Source organism: Chelonia mydas, chromosome 4 (genome assembly GCF_015237465.2).
Source record: "Chelonia mydas isolate rCheMyd1 chromosome 4, rCheMyd1.pri.v2, whole genome shotgun sequence".
Classification (NCBI taxonomy): domain Eukaryota; kingdom Metazoa; phylum Chordata; order Testudines; family Cheloniidae; genus Chelonia; species Chelonia mydas.
The window spans coordinates 52,034,355-52,060,453 of record NC_057852.1 but is presented as its reverse complement, the minus strand read 5'-3'; the positions used below and the strand labels follow the sequence as shown (position 1 = coordinate 52,060,453).

At 44.6% G+C, this 26,099-nt stretch overlaps 1 protein-coding gene across 8 annotated transcripts in view; it reads left to right on the top strand.

Moving 5' to 3' along the window:
• Nucleotides 1-26,092, top strand: part of MAML3 (mastermind like transcriptional coactivator 3) — a 351,724-nt gene extending 325,632 nt beyond the window's left edge. For 7 of the 8 annotated variants that reach the window (XM_027825266.3, XM_037897234.1, XM_037897233.1 and 4 more), the window contains 3 exons: nucleotides 15,413-15,661; nucleotides 17,496-17,589; nucleotides 22,067-26,092. In XM_027825266.3, coding sequence (XP_027681067.2) covers nucleotides 15,413-15,661; nucleotides 17,496-17,589; nucleotides 22,067-23,052 — 1,329 coding nt within the window. In that variant the 3' untranslated portion in view covers nucleotides 23,053-26,092. The remainder of the gene's footprint in view (nucleotides 1-15,412; nucleotides 15,662-17,495; nucleotides 17,590-22,066) is intronic. The other variant, XM_043545675.1, reaches the window with a different exon arrangement.
• Nucleotides 26,093-26,099: the final 7 nt, after the last annotated feature.

Below are 26,099 nucleotides of genomic sequence, written 5' to 3'. Positions count from 1 at the left end.
CACGGTTATGGTTCCTGTGATGATGGCTACACGGTCCCTTTGGATGAGTTCAGCATCCTCAATTATTGTATATGGTAATAACCTTTCTGCCTTAAGATTTGAGTCTGTTACAATTGGGAACCATAACTTTGCATGTCCTGGTTTTTATATATGTAAAATCCCACTACTAATATTACATTCTTTAATTAAAAAGCCATTGCACATTAAAATTTCCGTGGTCCCAGATGTCTGACATATAAATGCATCATCATTTATTTATTTATTTATTTATCATAGCACATTGGAACCTCAGTCGTGGACAAGGATCCCATTACGCTACATGCTATACAAATACAGAACAAAAAGAAGAATCCATGCCCAAAAGGCTTACAGTCTATGCATGAGACAAGAGTCAACAGAAGGAAACAGACAGGGGAGTACAAGCAAACATTGAGACAATACTGGTCATCATGATAGGTAGTCTTCTCAGCATAACAATGGCCACTGTCAAGTTTTTTGTAGATATCATGGGAAAGGAGAATTTTAAGGAGGATAACGTGGTAGTTCTGTGGATGTTTATGGAGAGCTCCTCCCAAGCATGAGCGGCAGCCTGGGAGAAAGCACAAAGGTGTATGTTCAAAAATTTAGCAAGTGGGAAATGGAGGCTGGCATCATGGGCCAACTGGAGGTAGGAATCGACATCTCCAAAGTGAATGAGAGGCGATAGGTAGGGTAGGGATAAGCTATGTAGAGCCTTGAAAGTTAAGACAAGTAGTTCATGTTTAATGCGATAGGAGCCAGTGCAGGTGTAACACCGACAGACCCCGGTCGTCGGCAGGCAGGATCGACCCTGGGACCTCCGGAGCTAAATACGTGAACCTCTACTGCATGAGCTAAAAGCCATATGGCCCTTAGCTAAGGCTGTAGAGCAACCTCATTAATCTCTCTCTACGTGGTCTTGGTGCCACTAGGTGGGACACAGCACCACACCCAGGAGGTGTGTGGGTTACACAGGGATGCAAAGAGAGGGATGATGTGGCCAAAGTGACGGGCTAGAAAAATGATCTTTGCAGCAGCATTCTGAATGGACAAGAGCAGGGCAAGGTTGCATTTGTCAAAGCCAGAGAAAAGTTGCAGTAATTGGCAGGCTCTTGTGCAAAGAGATAAGTGGGAGACGGGAGGAGGGGAGGTTTTGAGGAGTGAGTCAAAGGTGGGAAAAAGGCACCTCGGATTGAGAACATAGGATTCAATTAAGTTGGAGAAGTAGAGTTGTTTAGCTAGAAAGATGGTAGAACCCGAGGAGGAGTGAATGCATTTGTAGTGAAGGAAGTCAGCCTGGTATTCTTCCAAGTGCTTAAACCCTGAACGTGTGAACCCCTCAGTAGATCTTTGTGGAGAAGGGAGGCATACACAGAGTAGCCATTGTGTCGCCAGTAGGGCCTCAGCACCTACTGTGCGCCACAGAAGCGTGCTGTGCATCAGCCCCAAATAAATCATTGGGAAGGGGCCTTGGGGATGGCCCAGGAGATGGGCTACTAGATCCACACTTGTCTGGGTCCAGTGGCCCAAAGTCTCTGCTTAAGAGTACTTGGCCATGGGTTGGCAGGAGGCATCCAGTGGTGTTCCTCACATGAAGACCAATTATTCTGATTTTGTATGAGGGTATCAGGTGAGGAAGGAGCATGTGGGGGAAATCTGTGTTTTAATTTGAAAGGGTAACCATTTGTAGTAAATACAAGTGTTTATTTCAGTGCATGTTAACCGAACAGCCACACTTAGCATATGCTTATGTCTGTAAAGAAAGTGAAGTATTGCAAGTATGTGGGACGCTATATTCATTTGTTTTTAGTGGCTGTTGTGCTTCTTTCTGTTATGCAACGTATCGTGGAACAGAAAGACAGAAATCCTGAGAGATGGGGGTGACTCCCACCAGTTGCTTGTGTGTGCTCTGTGTCACATAGGAGCATGGTCCGATGGCAAGTGGGGAGAGGGAGAGGAGTCAAAGGAACAAGTGTGCTATGTGGCATGTTCCTTTGACAAAGTTGCGTAAATACTGACAAAGGCAATGTATCTCTGCTCTGAGCATTAGTAACTTGGCATCTGCACTCTGATCCCATCACTGGGTTCACATCAGGCAGCAGTCAAGGTGGGCCAATGGCAACACAACAGAGGTGCCAGAGGGGCCTTTGGAGGCATGAGGCAGCCACTACTTATGATTATCCGAAGATCCATAGTCTTAGCCCTGGGAAATTTCCTGTGGATCTTCTGCATCTACAGGGACAATGTGTTGCAATTGGAGCCTCTAGCAAACATTTAAAGTAAGTGCCTTCCACACACGGGACAAGGAGCCTGTGGGCCAATGTTTTTATTTCTCAGCCAGTATTCTTTCAGACCTGGCAAACAACACACTCCTTACTGACCATTAGTGCCAAGTTTTCACTTATCACAATATGAAAAAGGGCCACAACCATCCATGAGAGATTTCAGCCTAACTCTAGAGCCTGATCCCATAAAGTGCCTCGTGCCCTCAACACTCAGGGAACGCAGTGGAAGTGGAAGGTGATAAGTTCTTTGTAGGGCTGGACCTATACTATGACAGTGTCTGTCATAGCTATAGCATTGCTGCTGCAAAGCTCCAGTAGGGCTTTGTAGCCCTTCCTTGCACTGTGCATCTTCTAGGCGGTGCATTGTTTCTTGTATACTCTGTAAGCTTTTCTTTTCTTTATAGAACTTTCTTTTGCTGTGTCATTCTCTGTCCATCCCACTTTTCATTGGCCCTGTGTGTCTGTCTAAACCGTCCACCTGCTTTCATTTTCCATTTTTGCCTTTCCAGCTTCTTGCTCTCAGCTCTCTGATCTGGTGATCCCTGCTCTTCGCAATCCTCCCTCTTTCTAGTTTGAGGATGGGCCAGTTGCACCTGAGCCTGGAAAGTGACATTGACAGGCATTAAAACTCCAACACGAGAAACTCAGCCTGGCACCCGTCTTAGTACCCCACACTCCTCTGGGGGTTTGACTTGCTCTGTAGCTTGCTTCCAGAGTGCTGACCTACTTATTAACGTCTTGGACATGTGAAGTGGTCGGCCAAATCTTCAGCTGGTGTAAATAAGCGTAGTTCCACTGAAGTCAATGGAGTTACGCTGACTTACACCATCTGAAGACCTTGTCCATAGCTACCGTTGAAAGACAGTATCCCAAACAGAGGCGCTGTGTTTGGAGAAAGTCTTGAGCTTTGCCAGTTTTGAACTGCAACTTCTCTTTTTTTTTTCCTCCTTGAAGATCGTTACTTTCTTTTGTTGGATGGTTAGACATACTGTGTGACATACTGCCATGATGGCATTTCGTACAATAATTTCTGCATGTTGCAATAATTATAGCATTCACGGTATGTTCTAAGTGTAAAAGCTGTACAATTGGAATTTGTTTCTCAAGAATAGTATCACTCCTTTAACCCTTATGTATCACAGGCTAGGGTTAAAAGTCACTTCCCGTAATAGATAATAAGTGCTGGTCAAGAACAGGAGATGTGGGAGGAGCAGATAAACTCTGGTGTAACCCCACTGAATTTATTCCTTTAAAATAATCTGATGAAGTGGGTTTTAGCCCACGAAAGCTTATGCCCAAATAAATTTGTTAGTCTCTAAGGTGCCACAAGGACTCCTCGTTGTTTTTGCTTAAAATCAATGGTTCATATGAATCTAATGCTGGTGCAAGTTGTGGGATTGAAAGCACTGGAGACGGAAGAACTTGGCTGATTCACAGAATAGCTGACACACAGATAGAAGCATTACAAGCTCCCCCTTACGACCTACAATCGTTCTTCAATACTGGTAGGGAAGGACTACATCTATGGATGAGAGGGTAGCTCAGTGTCCATGCCTATTCAGTCCTTGGACTTTCTGTGTGAATGCCAGCAAGGTTGCCAAACAGGTGTTTTTAATGGTGTGGACCGGTTCACTGCGTCTCCACTGACACCATCATGCTTAGTTCACCAAGACAACGGAACAGATACCAGGTAGTAACCACTTTAGGTCAGTACTGACCTGGGTTGTACTCAAACCAGTAGTCACATCTCTCAAAAAATTATCAATGTGTATTTTAATGTTTCACTGCTCATTTCTTTTCTGAATCCTCTCCATACTTTTAAAAGGCATATTTGTAGAGACAGATTACATTTGGCTCATTTAAAAAAAAAAAAGACCAACAGAGTTTTTTAATTCCATGCAAATCAGCAATTTTAAACTACCCCCTTTACAGTGTATGCAACCCAGTCATGTGCCTGAAAACTAGAATGTGAAACTGACCAGAGACAAAAACTAAAAAAGTGAAAGTGACTAATTTCATTAATGAAGATACTGTTTTGTTACTTTTAATCATCAAAAATAATACTAGTAATATAGGCAAGGAAACTATTTTAATATGTGATTTTTAACCGGGTACTGCTCCTTTAAAATATTGCATTTCCAAACTGCTTAGATCTGTAGATTCCAAAGGCTGCCTTGATGCAGAAGTCAGTGCTGTAACACTAACATACAAGAATAGCATTCAAAGAGAGTGCTTCTGACTCTTCAGGCCACAGGGTAAAATTAGGAACCAATTTGGCCTTGCATTCCTTGCGATGAACTTCTGACACTCTTTAGCTCTTAGATGATAGGAAAATACTCGCTCGTTTAGAACCCTTTGTTGCATACTTTGTCAAAGGAAATAAAGAAATTAGTCTCTTCAATAAATAAATAAATACACAGAAATAATAGTCTGACAAATGCTATTTGTTCTACAGAAAGAATAAACTGTATTAAAGACGTGGAGGGGAGAGATGCAGGGGAAGGGAGGTGAAAGGAAAACAAATTGGCTGCATGCAGAGGTCCAGTGTCAAACGTCAGAGGGATCTTGTTCCCTCAGATACTATAAGAAAGACCATGGCAACCAGGGGCCCAGAGAGAGAGAGACAGAGGAGGAGAGATTTGTAGCTCCTCCCTTAGATTAGATGACAGAACAAATAGGTGAAGCAATCCACTTTGCTGAGCCTGTTGGTGATTTCAGTGTTGTAAAGCAGCATATCCGTTCATGCCGTATGTTGGTTTATTAAAGACAAAATGTCTTAAATGAATGCATTTGTAGTTCACACAGTACCACTCCACTAACAGTGGCCTGCCTATTAGGGCTGCCCCATTTATAGAAGGGGTGTAGGTTAAGGTTCTTGCACTATGATAGACACCAGCATTACAAAGCAATTAATAGGGCTATTTTCAGGGGAAAAGAGGGACATTCTTTTAGCCTGCATTGAAATACATTGGAGTGGATAGACTTTTTAGTGGGATAGAATGTATAAATGTTAATATTTTGCTTTAAAATAAATAGAGACTTTCCCCCCTAAATAGGTACAGCTTCAGTGTATCACTTCAGTGCATCATGAGAGATGAACAGTCACTCTATACTCATGAGGGAAGAGATAGTGGCTATAAAGTCACAGGCCCATGGTACATGGGTTGCAGAAGTTCACTACTCCAATGGGAGTCCCAGGATGCATTATGTCTGTTGCAGGCCCATTGCCTGCTGGGGAAGGACAGGCCATAGATTCATAGAGTTTAAGGCCAGAAGGGGCCAGTTTTAATTTGAAGACCTCAAGAGATGGAGAACCGACCACTTCCCTTGGTAGTTTGTTCCAATGATTAATCACCCTCACTGTTTTTTTTTTTAAAGTGCCTTATTTCAGAGTAGATTTTTCTGGCTTTAGCTTCCAGCCATTGGTTCTTGTTATGCCTTTCTCTGCTGGATTAAAGAGCTCTTTAGTACCCAATATATTTCCCCTGTGAAGGTACTTATACACTGTAATCAAGTCACCTCTCACTTCTCTTTTTGATAAACTAAACAGATTGAGCTCTCTAAGTCTCACACTATAAGGCCACTTTTCTGCACCGTCTCCAAGTTTTCAACATTCTTTTTAAATGTTGACACCAGAACTGTACACAGTATTCCAGTATTGGTCTCACCAATACCGTATACAGAGGTAAAATCACATCCTTATTTCTACTCATTACTCTCCTGTTTATACATCCAAGGATTGCATTAGTCCTTTATTGCCACAGCGTCGCAATGGGAGCTCATGTTCGGTTGCTTGTCCACTATAACCCCTACATCCGTTTCAGGGTCCCTGCTTTCCAGGATGCAGTCCCCAATTCTGTAGATATGGCCTGGGTACCTTGTGCCTAGATGGATAATTTTACATGTGGCTGTATTAAAACACTTTTTTTTGAATGCGTACCTTTTGAAACAGTACAAGATCCTCTGTTCCTGCCACCTCCATTAGCTGGAGTGGACCAAGATGGGCATAACGGTCCTCATTAGGGGTGGTCGTTTTGAACAGTCCTTTTGCTCATGGAGGCCAATGCTGCTTCCATTAACTTCAGTGGGCTAGAATCAGGATATTCAATATCTAGTCCATGCCCAGGAATCCACAGGGCAGGGTTTGTTGCACCTGTTGTCATCCCCATTGTACACCTTCTGATAGATACCCTCAGTCCAGGCCCCAGTGGGGTTATTAGGTGTTTGTTCTTTTCTTCCTGGGCTTGCTTTTAGTTCCGATCAGAAAAAACTGATGATGCAGTAGGAGGAATAATGTAAATCACACAGTGAAAAGAAAAAGGATTTGAGATCTAGCTTAAGACAAACACAGGCATCTTTCCATTCTACTTTAACCTGTTCGTAAGGCCATCCATGTTTAATGTTCTTAACTTTTAACAAGTGTAAACTCCTATTACGGACTTAGCTAAGGCCCAGATTTTCAGTAGAGCTCAGCTCCCACTTAGGCACCAAAATAGGTGACTAGATTTTCAGCAGAGCTCTGCATATTGGCTGCTGTGCTCTTGTAAAAATGTGGCTATACGTAGCATGTGGAAGCTGCAAGTTACAGATCACTTTTGAAAATCTGGCCCTAATTTAGGTACCTCAGTGGGAGCTGAGCTCTTTTGAGAATCTGGCTCCACTTGTGGGTGCTGAGCCTTGAAAATCTGTCTCTGTGCTTTTCTAAAAAAATACCTGTCCCTTGGGAACCAAAAGGAACACTGATGCTTTGGGTACTGCCCCGACTAGGGTGACCACCCATCCAAACGGTTGAGACAGTCTCAAAATGGAGAGTTCAAGTCCCGATTCCAGGCTGAATGACTCCAGGACAGCATTTATCCTGGATTCCCTGTGGCACTGAACCTCTTCCAGGTGGTGGTGGTGGTGGGCCAGGCCAGAAGCTAAAGCCAGGCAGTAGTAAGAGCTGACCAGGGAGCTCATGGTGCTATGGGGAGCCCCAGACCCTCCACCTGCCCTGAGCAGCGTGCCCTGGAGGGGCAGGAACAGGTTCAGGGTCTGGGACTAGCATGTTAAGTTAGTGCAAGTCTGTCTTCCTGGCTCCAGCTGCATGGCAGACATACCCTAGCTCATCTCCAGCTCCCAGCAGCAATGGGGATGGGGGCTCTGTGTTCCTATCCAGATTAGGTAGTTTACTGTGGAGGAAGGAAAGTGCATGTGTTGGGGCTGAGCCGGGAGATGAGTGCACAGCACAAATCTGTACAGCCCAACGTTGCTATAAGAACCAGCTGGCTTGTTGCTTCTGCTCTGAACCTAACAGTAGAGGTGTGGACAACCTGGCTGGCAGGTAATAAAATGTTGTAGCTGAGGTTTTGGTTCCCCATCTCAGACACTGGAGTCCATTTTCCTGTGTGCAAAGCCTTTTGACCTGGCCTGTGCTCCCTTTTTCCGGATCTGGAGCCCTATCCTGTACCTGCTGAAGTCGCTGGGTGCTTTGTAATTATCTTGGGAACAAAATTTGGCCTTTGGCTGTAAGAGAGAGAAAGCAGTATGAAATATTCCAGGAGTGAAGCTTTGGGGTGTTTGGCCTTAATTTGGGTTTTGCTTGGTAAATAAATATCAATACAACAGGAAGCTTCAGTTTAAATCTAAATTCTTGAACCTATAAATAATTAAACAAACTATACTAGAAGTTTTTCAGATTTGTGCTTAAAACAAAGCTGGTGTGCATGTAATGAATTGAACTCATGTCTGACTGTATATTCACGAAAGGAAAAGGAGTACTTGTGGCATCTTAGAGACTAACCAATTTATCTGAGCATAAGCTTTCGTGAGCTACAGCTCACTTCATCGGATGCATCCGAGCTGTAGCTTACGAAAGCTTATGCTCAAATAAATTGGTTAGTCTCTAAGGTGCCACAAGTTCTCCTTTTCTTTTTGCGGATACAGACTAACACGGCTGCTACTCTGAATGTATATTGATCTTTTAACCATACTCTCTCTCTTTTGTTTTTTAATAAATTTTAGTTTAGTTAATAAGAATTGGCTGTAGCATGTATTTGGGTAAAATGTGGAATATTCGATAACCTGGGAGGTAATGTGTCCGATCCTTTGGGATTGGTAGAACTTTTTCTTTTATATGATGAAATAAGATTTTCAGAAATCATCATATTTGACTTACGTATTTGGATGGATCACTTTAAGGGAATTGTGTTGTTTGGACTTCTGAGTAACCAGTAAGGTAGTAAAGAAGCTGTTTTATGCTGGCTTGGTAAAGCTAAGTATTGGAAATATCCACCAGCTTGTTGGGGATTGTCTGCCCTATTCTTTGCAGTTCACCCTAATTGGGTGACCATAGTTGGCCCCCACTAGGACCCCGGTCACACATGTCCATTGGCATGACTTATTTTAAACCTTTTTGCAATATTCTGGAATCGACTTGATTCTATGCTCCAGAATTGGGTGACGTCCATGCAGGTACACCAGAGTTAATTTTGGCCTACTGGAGTATGTGTGGTGTGTGTTTAAGGGAGCTAGGACAGTAGTTATGTAACTGTCTTTTTGAAGTAGGTTTAGTTTGGTCTCAGGCTGCTGCCGCAGCAGGCAACTGTGCACTGGGGATTGTTGGAGGAAGCTCCTAGTGATGTCACTTCACAGCATGCCCTCTGGCTCCTGATTTCCCCCCCCTTTCTTTTTCCTTGTAATGTCTGCAGCAAAGGGCTCCATTTGGCAGCATGGCGGTGCTTTTGTCTATAAATGGAAGCACTTGGCCCATCTCCCAGTATAACACAAGATCGTCCTGTGCATCAGTTATGAAATCTTTAGCTTGATGACTTCATCAGAACTGAGGGCGGGGGCGGGGGAGAGTTGGGGAGGAGGGTAGGAAAAAGCCTTTGCAATCAGCTTTGCTAGAGACAGCTGACATTTTTTTTCCCAAGCAAAGAAAGAAAGAGGTAGCATGCAGATAGGGTGGGTAAAGGGCTCAATTCATAGAGCAACTGAAAGATCATTAGTGTGCTGTATTTTAGTGACACAGGCTGCTCAGAAGCTGTAGCAGCTGCTCTGCTCCACTGTGCAGGTGACACAACTCAGACAGTTACACTGCTGTTTGAATGTGTTCAACCAGTTCTAAAACACAGCATGAGAAAGGGATGGGGGGAAAGTGCAGGTGGAGGAAACTTTTAAACCAGGACATACAATTAAAAAGAAAAAAAAAAAAAGCCCAACCTAAATATCTAAGAGCTACATTTCAGCAGAGAGCCCTTCAGGGAATATCTGTGCAAAGTAGAGATGTGGACAAATTGTATTTTCTTGTTGTTTTCTCAAAAAAGTCCTTGCAAACCTGACCTTCATGCAGAAGGGCTGATCCTACTTTCCCATGTTACACTCCAGCATTGATTTTAACCCTGTCAGAGACTGGGCTTTTGCGGGGGAGGAGGTGATGGGGTCATATTCTCATTTTACTCTCTTTTTTCAGTCACACAGACCCTGACATAACTCAAAGTGTTTATCTTGTAAGTGAATCTAAAGGTTATCTTCAGGTATTTCACAGAGGAGCCAAAAATTGTGTAGGCCAATGAGTAACCAGGTGACCTAGCTGCTGTGTGGAACAATTAAAGAGGTTCTAGTGAGGGAACATTGGGCCCATTCCTGTTAAGCACATGGTTGAAGGATTAGGTCTAAAGCTTAGGCCCCAGTAAAGATTGAGAGTGTTTTGTTTTTACTTATTTAATTATAATCGTTCCCATTATGTTCCAGGCACTTTCCAACACTGAAGAAAGACAAGCCAAGGACTCATATTGCAGAGTTTTTATCTTAAGGGAAGCCAGGCCAAGTCAAGCCCAACTGTGTTCATCCCTCCTCCACCTCTGAATTCATTCCTTTGTACATTTATACACACACACACACACACATCCCTTCTTGGTCATAGATTAAGTGTTGAGGAATGGGGAAGTAAATGGCAGAATGATCAGTAATGGAGTTGAAAAGGACTTGGATACTATAGCAAGGCTCATAGAGTTAGAATCTAGCGAAAAGGTAGGAAGGATGGTGTAGACTACAGGCTAGGGTACTGGGACTTGGGAGACCTGAGTTCAATTCCTAGCTCAGTCACAGACTTGCTATATGACCTTGGTCAAATCACTTCAGCTACTGTGTGTCTCAGTTTCCCATCTGAAAATGAGAACGATACTTCTCCTACCTCCCAGGATAAAATGTCTGAGTGATTATGCGATGCTCAGACACTGACACGATGAGAGCCATATAAATAGATAGATGGAAGTGAGCAGCAAATCCTCCATCTCTTTTGATCATAGGAGAAGGAGGGAGAATCCTGAAGCTTTTATAACCAAAAGCAGAAATTAATTTTTTTTAAAAACCTGTCTTTTCTGAGATGAAGCTCGGTTCCTAATAGCTGAGCAGGTTTCAAAGGGAGATATTGGATTTTTTTCTCTAGTGGTTATATGGTCTCATTTTGTGACCTTTGTAAAAATGCCGAAGTTGATAATGGGGATCTTCCCTGTTCAAGGTGGCAAATGGCTTATAAGAAAGGTTTGTGTTTTTTTCAGAACTTACCATGATCCTTGGTGTATTTTCTACTTTAATATTCCTCACCTACTCAGACTCTCTTTCTAATCTGTCTATCTATCATCTATATCTGCTGTATCTGCCTAGGTATTTATAGTCTGCTCCTGACAATTGTATCTGACTGCAGGGGTGCTGGAACAATTTGTATAGTGGGGGTGCTGAAAGCCATTGAACCAAACTGCAACTCATGTATATAATGGAAACCACTTCAGCGCAGGGGGTGCTGCACCCCCCCCCACCTCTAGTTCCAGCACCTATGTCTGACTGCTTTCAAAGTATTATCACATCCATAGTATAATATCCATCATGTGGTTCTGTTTCCGCATCTCCCTGTCTATAATGTGCTTGTTGCCTTATTATCTCAGTGCTGTTCTTGATACGTAGCATATACCCATTCCATTTATTTCAAACTGCTTTTTGTTTGGTCTTTCCCCAGGTGGTCATTCCTTGGCCTGGGTCTGCTGCTATCGCTAATCATTCCCAAACTACAGCCTTCAAAGTGGATTCTCTGACTCCTGCTCCTAATGTCCACCACCACAGGACTTGGGAGCTGGTGTGGCGTTTCCAGTGGGACTCTTTTGCCTGGCTTTTAGATTTTAAACTCCTTAGGGCAGGAGCCAAACTTCTTTTATGTTCTGCACAGCTCAGGCTATCCTGTCAGTATTGAGCACATGATAACAGCCAGCAGGGATGCTGTGCAATACTACTGTGGCATGCTTCTTGTAGGCACTGCTTTCACAGGCACAAAAATCCCCATGACAGTGTGGATTCAGCCACCATTTGGAGAGCCTGGGCTGGCTCTAGGCACGTGTAGACAATGCCCTCCCTCGAAGCAGGGCTTAAAGTAGGTGTAGTTTTCATGATGGAGGGTGCATGCATATTGGGCAGGGAGCCACAGGCCAGCCCTAGAAGAGTCTTGAATGCTTGTCCCAGATCTTTCTCAGCCGTAGTCCAAATTACGAACTACTCAGCAATGCTGTTGTACCTGACTGAACTCCTGGTGTAGACAGTCCTCTGTCAACCGGAGCTTTTCGCCCGTTGACATAGTTCTCGGGGATGGGGAGTAGCTCCACCCATGGGAGAAGCTGTCCAGTCGGAGTAGATAGTGTTGTCACTAAGTTCTACAGCAGCACAGCTGGGCCACTGCAGCTGTAAGTGTAGACAAGCCCTCAGTCCGTGCTAGCTGGCATTGCCTGTAGGCCAGATGTCCTTCTGACCTCAGCCCTAGAAATCCTATTTCCTCACCTATAAATCACTGCTAGCAGGGGACACTGGTAGTGAGGGAGTGTCAAGGGAAATTGTCAGATATGAAAAGATGGAATAAACCCATTAGTCATTGAATAAAACTCAGCAGCACCCTCACTTGGAGTGGATGCGGGGTGGGAGAGAGAGCACTGTTTGATTTTCTTATATACCTATTGTTATGTCTCGGTACATTTTGTAGCAGAAAGACTATTGTCTTTTGTTTTTCTCTTCTCCCTCTGAAAATTCTTCTAGAGTTTTGCTCCTTCTTCCCCTGCTTCCTTCCCAACCACAGCCACAGACATACATTATGCGTTGTTTGGTGTTTGAAAATTTGACAGCCTGGGTATGTCTCCACTTCCTGAGCTCATTAGTAAATAGCAGCATGCTCTGTAAAAGAAGTGTCAGGAGTCCCCTCAGTATCGCACTGAATTTGGAGTCTGAGCCGGTGCACTGCAGTTCTGCCTGCAGCTCTCACCAGGGGGAAGAGTTGTTTGTTTCTTTGTTTGGGAAAGCAGGGTGGGGCGAGGGATTTGGGGTGTAAGGTTTCCCATCTATTACTGTCTTCTTTAAGGGCTCCTTTAAACATCCATGCTGTCGAGAGGGCTAAATAACACCCAAGGGTATTGGGACAGATAATTCAGGCATGAATCACAATGTCCCACAAATGACCCATTGTACTTTAAAATCTTTACATTAAGAGGTATACACCCTGGTGTGCCATAAGACTGTATCTCTCTCTCTCTCTCTCTCATGCACCCTTCCCCTCCCCCCCACCTCACATTATTTTCATTGGGGAAAGCCAGGGCCCTGATTTGAAACAAAGATTTGGAAAGCTCCCTCCTCCTCCTCCTTGTTCCGAATAGCTACGCCTCAGTGTCTAGTTCGGGGCACCCTGATTTGGAACCTCAGAATGTTGCCTCCACCATCACCAAATAACATGCCCTTTGGGCTGTAGGTAAAGTGAATAATAGGGAGCCAGTTTGCTGGTTAGATGTCAATGGGAGAGGTGGGGGGAACCCAACAGATACATGGCAACGGTGATGCGAGCTCATTTTGTGTAAAGAGGGCCTCAAATCACCAGGGAATTCCTGGATTGTCTCAGGCTGTCGTGTGTGATGTCCATCATGCTGTACGAACACCATCTGTTCAGTATTATACTCTCAGTTGCCAGGCTACCTGCCCTACGCTGTAACACTTGACTGCCTAGCTCTACGTTAGCAGCATTATCCCAGACGTACTGAGGGGGTGTGCGGGGGGAGGAGGAGGAACAGTAGTCATGATTAAGCCATCTGCAAGTGTGTGGGGGGGGGGCGGGGGGGGGCGGGAGAGACAGGGCAGCAATCACCAAGCTGGGCCGAATGGTGGAGGATCAGGCGGATATCACCATCTGCTGGTGCAGAGACAGAACAGCAGCGCTGGCCATTTTCAGAAACAGGCGTTCCCATCCCATGGGGTCCGTCTGTAGTAGGCTGACCAAATAGCAAGTGTGAAAAATCGGGACAGGGGGTGGGGGTTAATAGGAGCCTATATAAGAAAAAGCCTCAAATATAAAATTGGGACATCTGGTCACCCTAGCCTGTAGTAACAGGACACATACAGATTAATAAATTGGGCATTGTACCCCCATGGAGAGGGTTGTATTGTACCCCCCTGGAGAGGGTCCTGAGGGGCACTTAAGCCCCTGACTCATGGTTTCAGTGGGGGTTTGGGCGGTGCACTGGACCTTGTTAGAGGCATGTACAGCCTCTAAAGATTTCATAAAACAGATGTGAGTTTTGAGGGACGCAGTGTTTGTGAAACACGCCTCTCTTCCTTTGTGTGGTTCTTGGCAGTAGCTATGGTCTACATTGCCAACTTGTGTCAGTATAATTGCGTCGCTCAGGGGTGTGGAAAATCCAGACCCCTGAGCAACATAGTTCTACTGACCGAACTCCTGGTGTAGTCAGAGCTATGTTGACGGGAGGGCTTCTCCCATCAACATAGCTACTGCCTCTCAGGGAGGGGAGTACCTACCCCAATGGGAGAAGCTCTCCAGTCAGTGTAGGTAGCATCTTCACTAAGGGCTACAACGACGCAGCTCCACTGATGCGGCTGTGCCGCTGCAGCGCTGTAAGTGTAGACAAGCCCTTAGGCACTGACCTCCTGGAAGGCACTCTAACAAAATCTTCTAGTCAAAAAGATCGTCCTGGGAAAATTGGGTAGATGCTGCTCACAGAGCTGATAAGGAAGATCCTACCAGTCCCTGCCACAGCTCTGGCGAACATTGTGTGCAGTTCCATGGGAAATGAGGACAGGGGACAGGATGATGGGTTAAGAGTGAATAGGTGCCAGAATGACCTTGAAATCCAGCCTGCCTCTCCCGTTTTAGTCCCTACCCCAACACAACTGTACAACACATTGGATTGGAGACAGAGGGGAGCTATGGGGTCATCTGAGGCAGAAGTACCCCTGTCACAATGGTTTCCTGCTTCCTCTCCTCCTCAGCCCCAAGCTCTCACAATGTGATTGAGGTATGAACCTTAAATGATTCTATTTTGTGGCTAAATCCTGAACCCTGCTGTGGTCTACAGGAATCAGTGTTGTCAATTCTCAAGATTTAATGCATCTCACAGTAGTTAGTGATTTTCTTAAAGCTCCAGTTCCTGGAGTCAAATGATGATGTGAGGATCTCAGTTTCCTTTTTGTTGTTGTTTGTTTGTTTTTTAAATACAGTTTCTTATCCTCATGATTGCAGAGAAAAAGTTTGAAAATATGACTCCTAAAGGCCCAGAAACCTTAAGGAAAATAAAAAGAACCAAACTGTTATTGTTCTCATGATTTTAAAGAAAATCTCGTTATTTTTCGAGTCCCAATTCATGTATTTTGAATGCTTGCTGCTGGCAATACTGATGAGCTCAGAGCTGGAGTTTTGGAAGTCCTATTAAACCCAGCACTGCTGTTGATTCACCATGTGATAGGCAAATCACTTCTCTGCCTCACTTTCCCCATCTGTAAAATGGAAATAGTAAATTCTCCCCTCTGTAGCAAGGCAGCTGTAAGGATCTTGATAATTAATTTCTGTGCAGTGCTTTCAACATAAGTTTATGTGGGTGCTAAGTATAATTCAGTCTAATACCTGTTCCCTTTGGAATGTGCTATATGAAATTGGTTAGTTGGGTGTGGGGGGTTTTCAGGGATCTCTTGCCTTTTCTGAGGTGTGTTAGGTTCACAAGCGAGTCCACCACTTACTGTTCCTGGTCCATACTTTCCCCTTGTATGTGGAGTACATCGAGTAGTAAAGCCGTATCTCTTTTTTTGTACAGGAACAGCATTCGGTGGGACTTTCTCGGACCACAGGCCCTATGCAGCCTTCTGTCCCACCAGGCTCCAGCAACGTGGTCACAGGTGCAAACCCAGGAGGTCCCAGTTTCCTGGGAAATCAGCCACAAGCAGCCATCATGAAGCAGATGCTGATAGAGCAAAGGGCTCAGCTCCATGTGATGGAGCAACAGAAGCAACAGTTTCTAAGGGAGCAAAGGCAGCAGCAGCAGCAGCAGATCCTGGCAGAGCAGGTACTGTAGCTCTTCTTCTGTATTTCAGACAGTACAATACCCACACATATGAGAACAGGGGCAATGGAAGCATCACAGCCTTTCCTCATCTATGTTCATATGCGCAAACTGTGATTGATGTAGTAAACACATGGTCAAACTAATTTCCTGTCCCCTGGCTTATACTTTGCCCTTGACTTTGATTTCATACCAGTGTAAATCTGGAGCTACACTTCTGAAGTCATTGGAGGTATGCTGGTGTAAAACTGGTACGAACAGAATTAGTGTACACTGAATTGTCAGCCTGGAGTGAACGGAAAAGTAAATTTGAAAAGCACAAACGCTGCATCTGAACTCAAGCCAGTTTCACATCTGTATACTCCCACTGATTCCTGGAGCTGCTCCCCATTTACACTGCTGTGCAGGAGATCAGAATCAGGACCTCAGTTTGTAAGGGAGACACCACCTGACTCCATCTCTTCTGTAGTAGCCTGGCAAATGGTGCCTCTGTATTCCAGTAATAGAGGCTGAAATTGAATTCAGTGTTAGGGCCTGATTCTCACTTGCCTTGCCCTTTGTGTCATCACTTGTGCCTGTGCAAAATGCATGTTAAGCTGCCCACTGAGAATGGTGGTGTTTTACACCCGCTTTCGCAGGTGGTCATCGCAACCCAAGGGGAAGCCAGTGGAGAACCAGACCCTAAAAGTACTGGGAAACAGCAGCTATACGATCAGCTGCATCACACATGACTAAAAACCCCTTGGGCCAATGGTCCGCTTAGATTTCTGGCTTTTTCTGGTGCACTGGAAATTGTATCGAGCAATTTTTCCTTTGTGTTTTGCTAATACATTTTTCAAAGTTGTGCTGTGATTCCTACACATTTTGTATTCAGCAGTGGGCTCTTCTTAAGGCTCTTTTTGTGAGCTGGGGGAATCTATATATTGTGACCAGGAAGTTTATAATGAACATTTGTGGGACAAGGAATCAAGGTACAAGAGGTCAGTTTTCATTCCCTCTCTTGCCATATCTGTGCACATATGTAAGCTGGTGCTTACATACGTGCAGTCTGTTTACAGTACATTGATGAAGCAACCAGATAACCTCAGGGTCTTATGATAGCTGCTTTGCAGAGCACCCGCTAGACTTTTGAAGGCACATATAAACCCAGACATCATTTGGCTTCCACTTATATTCACAATCAGCATTTGAGTGTGCTTTAAATAAATGAAGAATATTCATATACTGCAGATATGAGAGATTGCTCAACACAGCTGTGCAACAAATCGGGACACACAGGCATTGCACAATCACTCGCTATCTCAGACAGATTCACTTGTCCTGAAAGAGTTATCAGCACATCTGTGGTGCTACTGTACGTGGTAAATAAAACAAGCGAATGGAAACAACAAAACAAAACCAAAAAATGGGGCGGATGCGGGGGAAAACAGTAGGGGAATTGGGCCCCAGCAGCTCATTTTGTTTGGATAGAGATGAGCCTGAGCCACAAAGTTCAGATCTGGAACCAACAGTCCTCATAGTTGGGGCTGTTATGAATCCAGAGTGTGTGTTCTCATTCTAAAGAGCAAGGCCAGCCACTAAGTCTGGATCCGGAAGGGAACATTGCCAGAGCTCAAGGGATTTGGGATCCAGTGTTTCATTTCGGACCCTCCTCTCAGTAGGACTCTTCACGTGAGGCTGCGGCGCACTTTGCTTGCCTGCTGACACCCAGAACAGCCGGCTAGCGGAAGTGCTGCAGTTGAGCTGCTGTGTGTCATTTCAGCCGGTCTCAGAACGGTCACATTCAGTCATTCTTTCGCTAATCGTCTTTTTCTCCCCTGCTGTCGTTCGCTTCCAGCACTTGCAGCAGCAGCAGCAGCCCCATTTGCCTCGGCACCATCTCCAGCAGCCGCGGAATTCGTATCCAGTGCAACAAGCCGGTCAGTTCCCAGGTAAAAGTTATAAATGCTTTTCACACCCTGCAAATCGGTGCTGTCCTTTGTAGCAGGCATCTGGGCACTCATTTCATTTGTGTAGGTGGGAGGCTAGGGGGGGTATCGAGGGAAAAGATCCCTCTCTCTCTCTGCCTCCTGCACGCTCACATGTACACTTATATAACACACTTTCACAGAAGGGTGTTGTACAATTTTACATGGAGAGTTGTATTTCTGAGTGGCTTTTAGCTCTCTCCAATAAAATCTGCCCCTTAAAAATTCTCCCAGTCACTTTTTTCTTTCACCTCTGTTCTGCCTCTTTGGCTCTTTGATTTTGAGAGTTTTATCTTTTCTCCCCACTCCCCATTATAAATTATTTCAATCAGTGACTCTCCCTCCCTCTTGGTTCTTCTCTTCTTCCTCCCCACCTTTGTTTCAGTCCATCTCCTTCCCTTTTTGGAAAGGGATTTTCAATGATTATCCTTCAGAAGAGGTCATCTTAATTCAGACAAGGAATGGATTTAGTCATGCCAGAAATGGCAGCTATAGAAAAAAGTTAAGTATCTTAGATACTAGGAGAGATAGCTTACAAGTCTGAAGCTTCAAGGACTTTTTCAGGGCATTTGTATGTTGTCGAAAAACCTAGGGAAAATATCCTGTTTTAGGTACAACTAATTTTGAGCTTTTAAAATATGAAGATCCAGTTTAATGGCTCCCTTAATGATGCAGTCTAAATATATAAAGGACTAAAGCACGATCGTTGTAGTATCTGTTAGTGATAGTGTGGAATAATAGTAAAAGACTATTTGTAAGTGAGGAACACATAGACAGACTATGTGTAAAGGAGGAATGCATACTACATTGTTGATAAATGCAAAGTAATGCATATTGGAAAACATAATCCCAATTATACATACAAAATGTTGGGGTCTAAATTAACTGTTACCACTCAAGAAAGAGATCTTGGAATTATTGTGGATAGTACTATGAAAACATCCACTCAGTGTGCAGCGACAGTCAAAAAAGCGAACAGAATGTTAGGAACCCATTAGGAAAAGGATAAGACAGTAAATATAATGCCACTATATAAATCCATGGTAAACCCACACCTTGAATACTGCATGCAGCTCTGGTCAACCCAGCTCAAAAAAGATAGGAGAAGGTACAGAGAAGGGCAACAAAAATGATGAGGGGTTTGGAACAGCTTCCATGTGAGGAGAGATTAAAAAGAGTGGGACTGTTCAGCTTGGAAAAGAGATGACTGGGGGGGGGGGGGGGGGGATACAACAGAGATCTATAAAATCATGAACAGTGCAGAGACAGTGAATAAGGACGTGATATTTACCCCTTCACATAACACAAGAACCAGGGGTCACGCAATGAGATGAATAAGTGGCAGGTTTAAAACAAACAAAAGAAAGTACTTCTTCACACAATGCATGGTCAACCTGTGGATCTCATTGTCAGGGGATGTTGTGAAAGCCAGAAAGATAACTGGATTCAAAAAAAGAATTAGATAAGTTCATGGAGGATAGGTCCGTCAGTGGCTATTAGCCAAGATGGTCAGGGATGCAACCTCAAGCTCTGGGCGTCCCTAAGCCTCTGACTGCCAGATGTTGGGACTGGACAACAGGGGATGGGTCACTTGATGATTGCCCTGTTCTGTTCATTCCCTTTGAAGCACCGGGCATCGGCCACTCTTGGAAGACAGGATACCGGGCTAGATGGACCATTGGTCTGACCCAGTATGGCTGTTCTTGTGTTCTTATGTACATTGATACCAGCATATAGCCATGTGAACAAAGAACCACATCCTCTCCAGCTGTAAACTGGCACAGCTCCATTGACCTGCGCAGAGCTCACCAGTATCCACCAGCTGAGAATCCTGCCCAAAATGTTTATTAATCTTCTGAAATATTGCACCAGCTCCATTGTTTAGAAGAAAATAGAGAGAAGAATTAGTCTAACTTGACCAATGAAGGGATTAGTTTTCATGAATAAACTAATTTAAATAGAAATATTTAGCCAAATTCTGCCCTCTGGTTATATACACACAATCCAAAGGACTTTACTGGTGTTGCATGGATGTAGCTGACAGCAGAACTTCACCAGTATATTAAAATTCCTATCTCTCTAAACTACCACATTATCTGAGCTCCTGTATCTTATGCAGGTAAAACTGTGGTTCTCAGATTGTAGTCTTGCTCAGACTGGGACTGGCTGGTGCTGACTCTTCTGATTGTTTCCAGCTGCTAACATGAGTTAAAAGACAGCTAAGAATGCATTGTCTACTTTCCTAATACTATTTTTCTCCTTAAGCACTTGCAGATATCACAATAAAAATGTTATGGGCTTGCCAATGGGTGGGGAGATGGTTGCCCAGTCATAAATGGGAGAGGTGGTGGTCCACACCATAAACAACTGAGACTCGCTAATGTATAACATTGAGAAAATTGTTTTGTGTCAGTAACATAGGCTAAGTAAAAGCTGTTGGATTATCTGGTTTTTATAGGTTTTTTGTTCACTCTCCAAAACACTTCACTTACCTGTATTTTGCACGTCACTCCACACCCAATCCCAGGCACCAGGCAAAGGAGATGGGGCCATCCCATTGAGCCATGTGTGCAATAATATGTGACGTGCTTTCTCTAGCACACGTTTTCTATATACTCACAAAGAAGAACCATCCATCTTACATAACAGGACAGTGTTCTGTGTCCTTCAGACTGACACTCATCTGTGCTGTATGCCATGGTGACGAGGACTGAGTTAGGGACATCATGTCTTGCTTTTGTTGTTTAGTTTGTCTCTTACTACAGATTTTTTTAATTTAAATTTAATAATGTTTGATCTGGGAATAATTGTCTGCCTCATTCTGTGATCCTGTTCGAGCTTCATCTGCAGAGTATTTGATTGTTTTAGTTCGGTATGGTATTGACCCAAAACCACAATGAACCTGTGGCGTAATCAGAATTCCTGTAATTGTTTTTAAATAAAGATAGTAAATACAGAGCCATATTGGCTTCCCAGAAATCGATAATCCCACATCAGAAAGACACAAGCATGGTGCAGTTATTTGCCATGGTGTGGAATTTAACAAGGTTAGGATTTTCTGGCTTCCCATCATTGGTCCAAGGTGGAGTAAAATGTGTTTATAATATTGATTCACTAATACACTCTCTCTGCTCTACATGTCCAGAAAAAACAATTTTTCTTCTTTCCGTAGACTTAATCAGTAACAATGACATAGAAAATCCATTCATTTATGCCTCCTGAGCTATTAAAAAATTGATTGGCCTTCTGAGTCTGACATTTCCATTTTCATGGCTCAGTTTTGAAAGACAATGGAGATATCTAGAAGAGAGTCTTAACTGGTTGGCTGAAGTTCAGTTATTTACATTGAAATTCAGTCCAACAAAGTAGATTTCTAACCATCACATGCACTCTGATGGGCCTGATCCTGCTTCCATTGAAGTCCAATAGGAGTTTTGTCTTTTACTTTGATAGAAGCAGCATTGGGCCCCATGTCTGAAAAGAATAGCGTATGCGCAGCTGCATACAGTGCTAGAAAAATGAAGACCTTTGTCTGTGTAATTTTTAAAAAGGTCCCTGGGTCCCATTTTTCCCAGTGAGGAGATGATTTAGTGTTATATATTGGTATGTAATTTACAGTTTTTCTAGACTTAGGGTATAAATTTCAAAAGCACCCTACATTATTTTTAAAATAGGACTTAGCGCCTAAGTGACATAGGAGCCTTCTGAACATTTTGTCGTCAGTCACTGCCTAATAGAAGGGCAGCTCTGCCTCAGCACTGCTGCTCCAACGGCTCTGCAGTGTACCTGCTGCTTTGAAGCCTCACAGTTTTACTAGAGGAGCTTGTATAGTACATTATCAAGAAGGCTCCTGATGGTTTAGGCTGGATCATGCACAGAATCAGTTTGCCTTGATATTTTAAAGATGAACGGAGAACCAAAAGCCCCTGGATCTCTGGGGGGACATCTCCAAAAATGGTCATAAATGAGAATTGCTTAGCGGGTAAGTCATTGGCTTTTAACCTCTCCAGCCCTATTTTAGGTCTTCAGGGAAATTAGTCTAATGGCCTGTATTGATAGTATTCTCTGCTGAACCGTCTTCCACTTCACAGATTGAATACCTAACATGATCAGCAATTCCTGTTCAGGGTAGCACTGGAGAGGTACCACCTCTCACCTTCAAGGAAAGGAGACTTTGCAGGTCGGCGTTCAGGTCACAGCTAGAATGTTGTGGGAAAGCACATTCTGTCTGACATGTGAATACCAGGAGGACTAGAGTTTTCCTCCCCGGGATGGGTAACCTTCTCCTCTCTCCTTTAACTCTCGCATGAAAGAATAATTTATTCACCCAAAAAGCAAAGCAATCTGAAAGGCTCCTACAATCTGAAAGGCTCCTACAAATTTTTTGGTATGCAAAGATGTATGATTTAATACTTACAGTTTTCCCCCCTCCTTGCTGTAGGTTCTCCCCAGGATATAGCAGCAGTGAGAAACCAAGCAGCGCTTCAGAGTATGAGGACCTCCCGAATGATGGCCCAGAATGCGAGCATGATGGCAATGGGGCCGTCCCCGAACCCTGGCACAATGTCGACAGCAGCTGGTCAGTCCGAGATGGGAATGACTCCTTACAGCAACACATCTACCAGCCAACCAGGAATGTACAATATGAGCACAGGAATGAGCCAAATGTTGCAGCACCCAAACCAAAGTGGCATGACCCTGGCACATACTGCAGGCCAGGGACCACGGCAGCCCGCGTCTGGACAAGGGGTTGGAATTGTCAGTAGTTTTGGTCAAAGTATCCTGGTGAACTCTATTCCCCAGCAACATCAGCAGATGAAAGGACCTGTGGGCCAGGTCCTGCCCAGGCCACAAGCCCCTAGACTTCAAAACATGATGGCAACTGTCCCTCAAGGAGCACAAAGCTGGCAGCAGCGAGGCGTACAAGGTATCCCTGGAAGGACTAGCAGTGAAATGGGGTCATTCAGCAACGGCACAGTGTATCCAGTGCAGTCTGGGCAACCAAGGCTGCCCAAGCAACATTTCCCACAGGGGATTAACCAGTCAGTCGTGGACACGAGTGGAACAGTCAGAGCCCTAAATCCAGCAGTGGGAAGACAAATGCTGCAACAGCTCCCTGCACAGCAAGGAACCAGCCAAGCAAGGACAATGGTTATGCCTGCCATAAGTCAGGGGGTTCCCCCTATGCCTGGTTTCAGTCAGCCTCCTGCACAACAAATGCCAGGTGGGAATTTTGCTCAGAGCAACCAAGGTCAGGCCTATGAGAGGAATCCCACTCAGGACATATCTTACAATTACAGTAATGAAGGAGCTGGAGGTTCCTTTTCAAGTATAGCAGAGGGTGCAGACCTTGTTGACTCCATCATTAAAGGTGGACCAGGTGATGAGTGGATGCAAGAACTTGACGAGTTGTTTGGAAACCCATAGTGAGTGGGCTTGTATAGTTTTAAACTCTGATAGTTACGTTAAAAAAAGAAAACAGGATGTCCCCCCATCCTTGTTTTTTGCTTTTTAATCTGTGCAAACCGAGCTGAACTGCAGCCAACGGTGGAAGAGTCAGGTGGTGGTTAAAACATCGACGTGTCGATCTCACAAAACTTCCACATAGCAAACTCCACTGCACAGCAGTACCTGCTCTGTCCATCTGTGAGAGAGAGGGAAGGGCTGGAAAAGCAGCTGCTCTCTGTCCCTGGGAAGAGCTGGCACGCTCTGTGCGGTGAGGCACTGTTGCACAGCGATGTGGTGTTCCCAGTCTCTCCCACTCTATTTTAGTGTAACCACTGCAGCTTTCAGGGCGTGTGAAAAGCTAGATCCCTCGGGCCGGGAACAAAACCTAAGGGGGTTGCCAGGTGATTGCGCAGCCCGTGTGCACAGGTCAGCAATGTTCTGAACTCTGGGTGTCAGCAGATCCCAGATTTCAAAGTGTACCGCTCTCTTTGATTTGATACAGAACAAGGCCTATGGAGCCTACTCTAGGCTATTGTGCAAGAATGTCCAGCACATGTGATTAGCCTAAACAATCATAGAGGGGTTACCATTTTCACTGTAGCGTGATAAAAAATTTAAAATAAAAGATTAGCAGAACATAAACCTGGCAATACAAAGAGCAGGACAGTTTGAGTGCAGGACAGTCCGTGGATATGAGTGGGCATACCCACTGCTTAGGTGCGTGGGTTAACTTAATGAGCTATTAATACTCTTTTAGGCTCATGTCTGTGCTTCTGTATCTGGGCGCTTCGGCACATCTGTGCTGCCTAGCAGTGTACTGTTGGCTAGCAGCTAAACAAAGTGTAAAAGGACTAAGCAGAGTGAACAGATTACAGTAGAGTTCTGTGCAGATCGAATTCAAGTCCCCTTCTCTTCCTCCTCCCCCAATATGCTCATGAGTTTCATGATTTTCCCTTAACCATGGGGAGAAATATGCACTGTAACACAAGGCCATTGCACTTCACTTTTCTTCAGCTGAGCAGGAGCCCTCACAAACAGGGACAAAGAAGAAAGGAAGCAGGTCTGAGAACATTAAAATGCCCCACTAGAGTGTGGAACTCTGAATGAGTTTCCCTTCTTCTCCTGAATGCACAAGATTAGAGGTGTTATTTGGGGCTGGGATGCCCATGCAGTTGATTTAATACTACATGCAGCCTGCTTTTCTGTCCTAAACAGATGTTCAGTGTAAACTTCCTAGTGCTGGGATAAATTCGCGGGGGTATCCAAACAGCCGGAATCAAGAAAGGACTGGTTGTAATGATCATCCACGGAGGGGCAAATGACTGTATGTTGGTTATCACAAATACAGGGTCTACCAGACAAGCTCGCTAGGCAGTAGCAGTGACATATCTCTTGACAAGTTAAAAGCAGATCTGTGCTGAACTGGTAACAAAACTGTGATATGTCTTTCAAAATGGTGCTTTTAAAATAATAAAACCCGGCCCTTCAGAATGACTGAAACCAATCTCTATGAGCCAAAACATTTGCTGAAGTGAAAATTGTTTAAATGATCCAAACCTACCAATTGAGTTGTCTTCAGTGGCTTGGTTTAGGCTCCATGGTGTGAAGTGCTGACCCATTGAAATCTGTGGGAGCTGAGGATGGGCACTCAGTACCTCACAGGTTCAAGCCCTTTGTTTCTGCATGGAGCACAGGTCTGCGCAGGAGCAAGAAATGGGAGTAAAATGGTCCCTTTATCTCCTGAGGGTGTGTCTACACTGCAGCCAGGTGGTGTGATTCCCAGCTGGGTAGACAGACTGGAGCTACTGTCCTAAAAATTAGCAGCATGGATATTGTGGCACTGGCAACCGCTCCAGCTAGCCATCCCCCCGCTCCCTGGGTCTGAGCTTGGGTTGGTAGCCTGAGCCATCACAACAGCCACCCTGCTATTTTAATGTGCTAGCTTGAGCTGAACTAATGCAAGTCTGTGACCCTGTGCTGGGAATCGCACCTCCAGCTGCAGTATAGACACAGCATCAGGGAACTCAGTGCCCTGCTGCTTGTTCACTCTTGTGTGGTAACCCTTTGCTGGGCTTGTCTAGACTAGGACAAAGGGTGTAGACAGGGCAAGCTGTATTTTAACATGGGTTAGCTGGTTAAGGTAACTCCCAAACAATCTGTGTTAAAATACAGCGTGTCCTGTCTACACCAGAGTTTTAAAATGCATTAGTAAAAATGTTTTACCCAACACATTTTAATAATATACCTGAAGGGGCTGATCAGTATCCGTTGAAGTCCATGGGATTTGGTCTTTCCACTGACTTCAGTGGACGTCAGGGTGGGCCCTAATCCTGTAAAAGTGAGCACCAACTGAAGATTTCAACCACAAGCATTTTATAGCTAGTAGGAGCTTAGTCATACTAGCGTAAAAGGGGGGTAGATGAAGGGGTAGATCTGGCACCCGCAAGGGAAAATGGTGTGGGTATGTGTAAATGTTATGGGACTGGGTGGGGCACATGCTTGTCCTTCACTGTGTCAAACAGTTGCACCATGCTAACCAAGGGTCACATACAGCAGTGAGGACGCCAAGCATGGTGGGGATGGAGTGGCTGGTCTGCATCTCCCAGGCAGCGTCACTATTTCCTGGCCTTGGTAACAGAGGGTTCCCTGTCAACGATGGATACATCTACACAGCAAAAAAACCCCAAAACCTTACGGTGCTGAGTCCCAGCGCACAGGTCAACTGACTTGAGCTCGCTGGCCTCGAGCTGCGAGGCTGAAAATAGTCTTGTACACGTTTGGGCTCGGGCTGGAGCCCAGGCTCCAGGACCCTCTCCCTCGCCAGGTTTCAGAGTCCAGGCTGCAACCCGAGCCGGAACATCTACACTGCTTTGTTTTGCCCCCCAGCATGAGCCCTGTGAGCCTGAGTCCGTTGACCCAGGCTCTGAGACTCACTGCCACGAGTCTGATTTTGCTTTGTAGATGTATCCTAGGAGAGGCAAACTGGGAAATTAGATTTAGAAACACACACACACACACACACACAC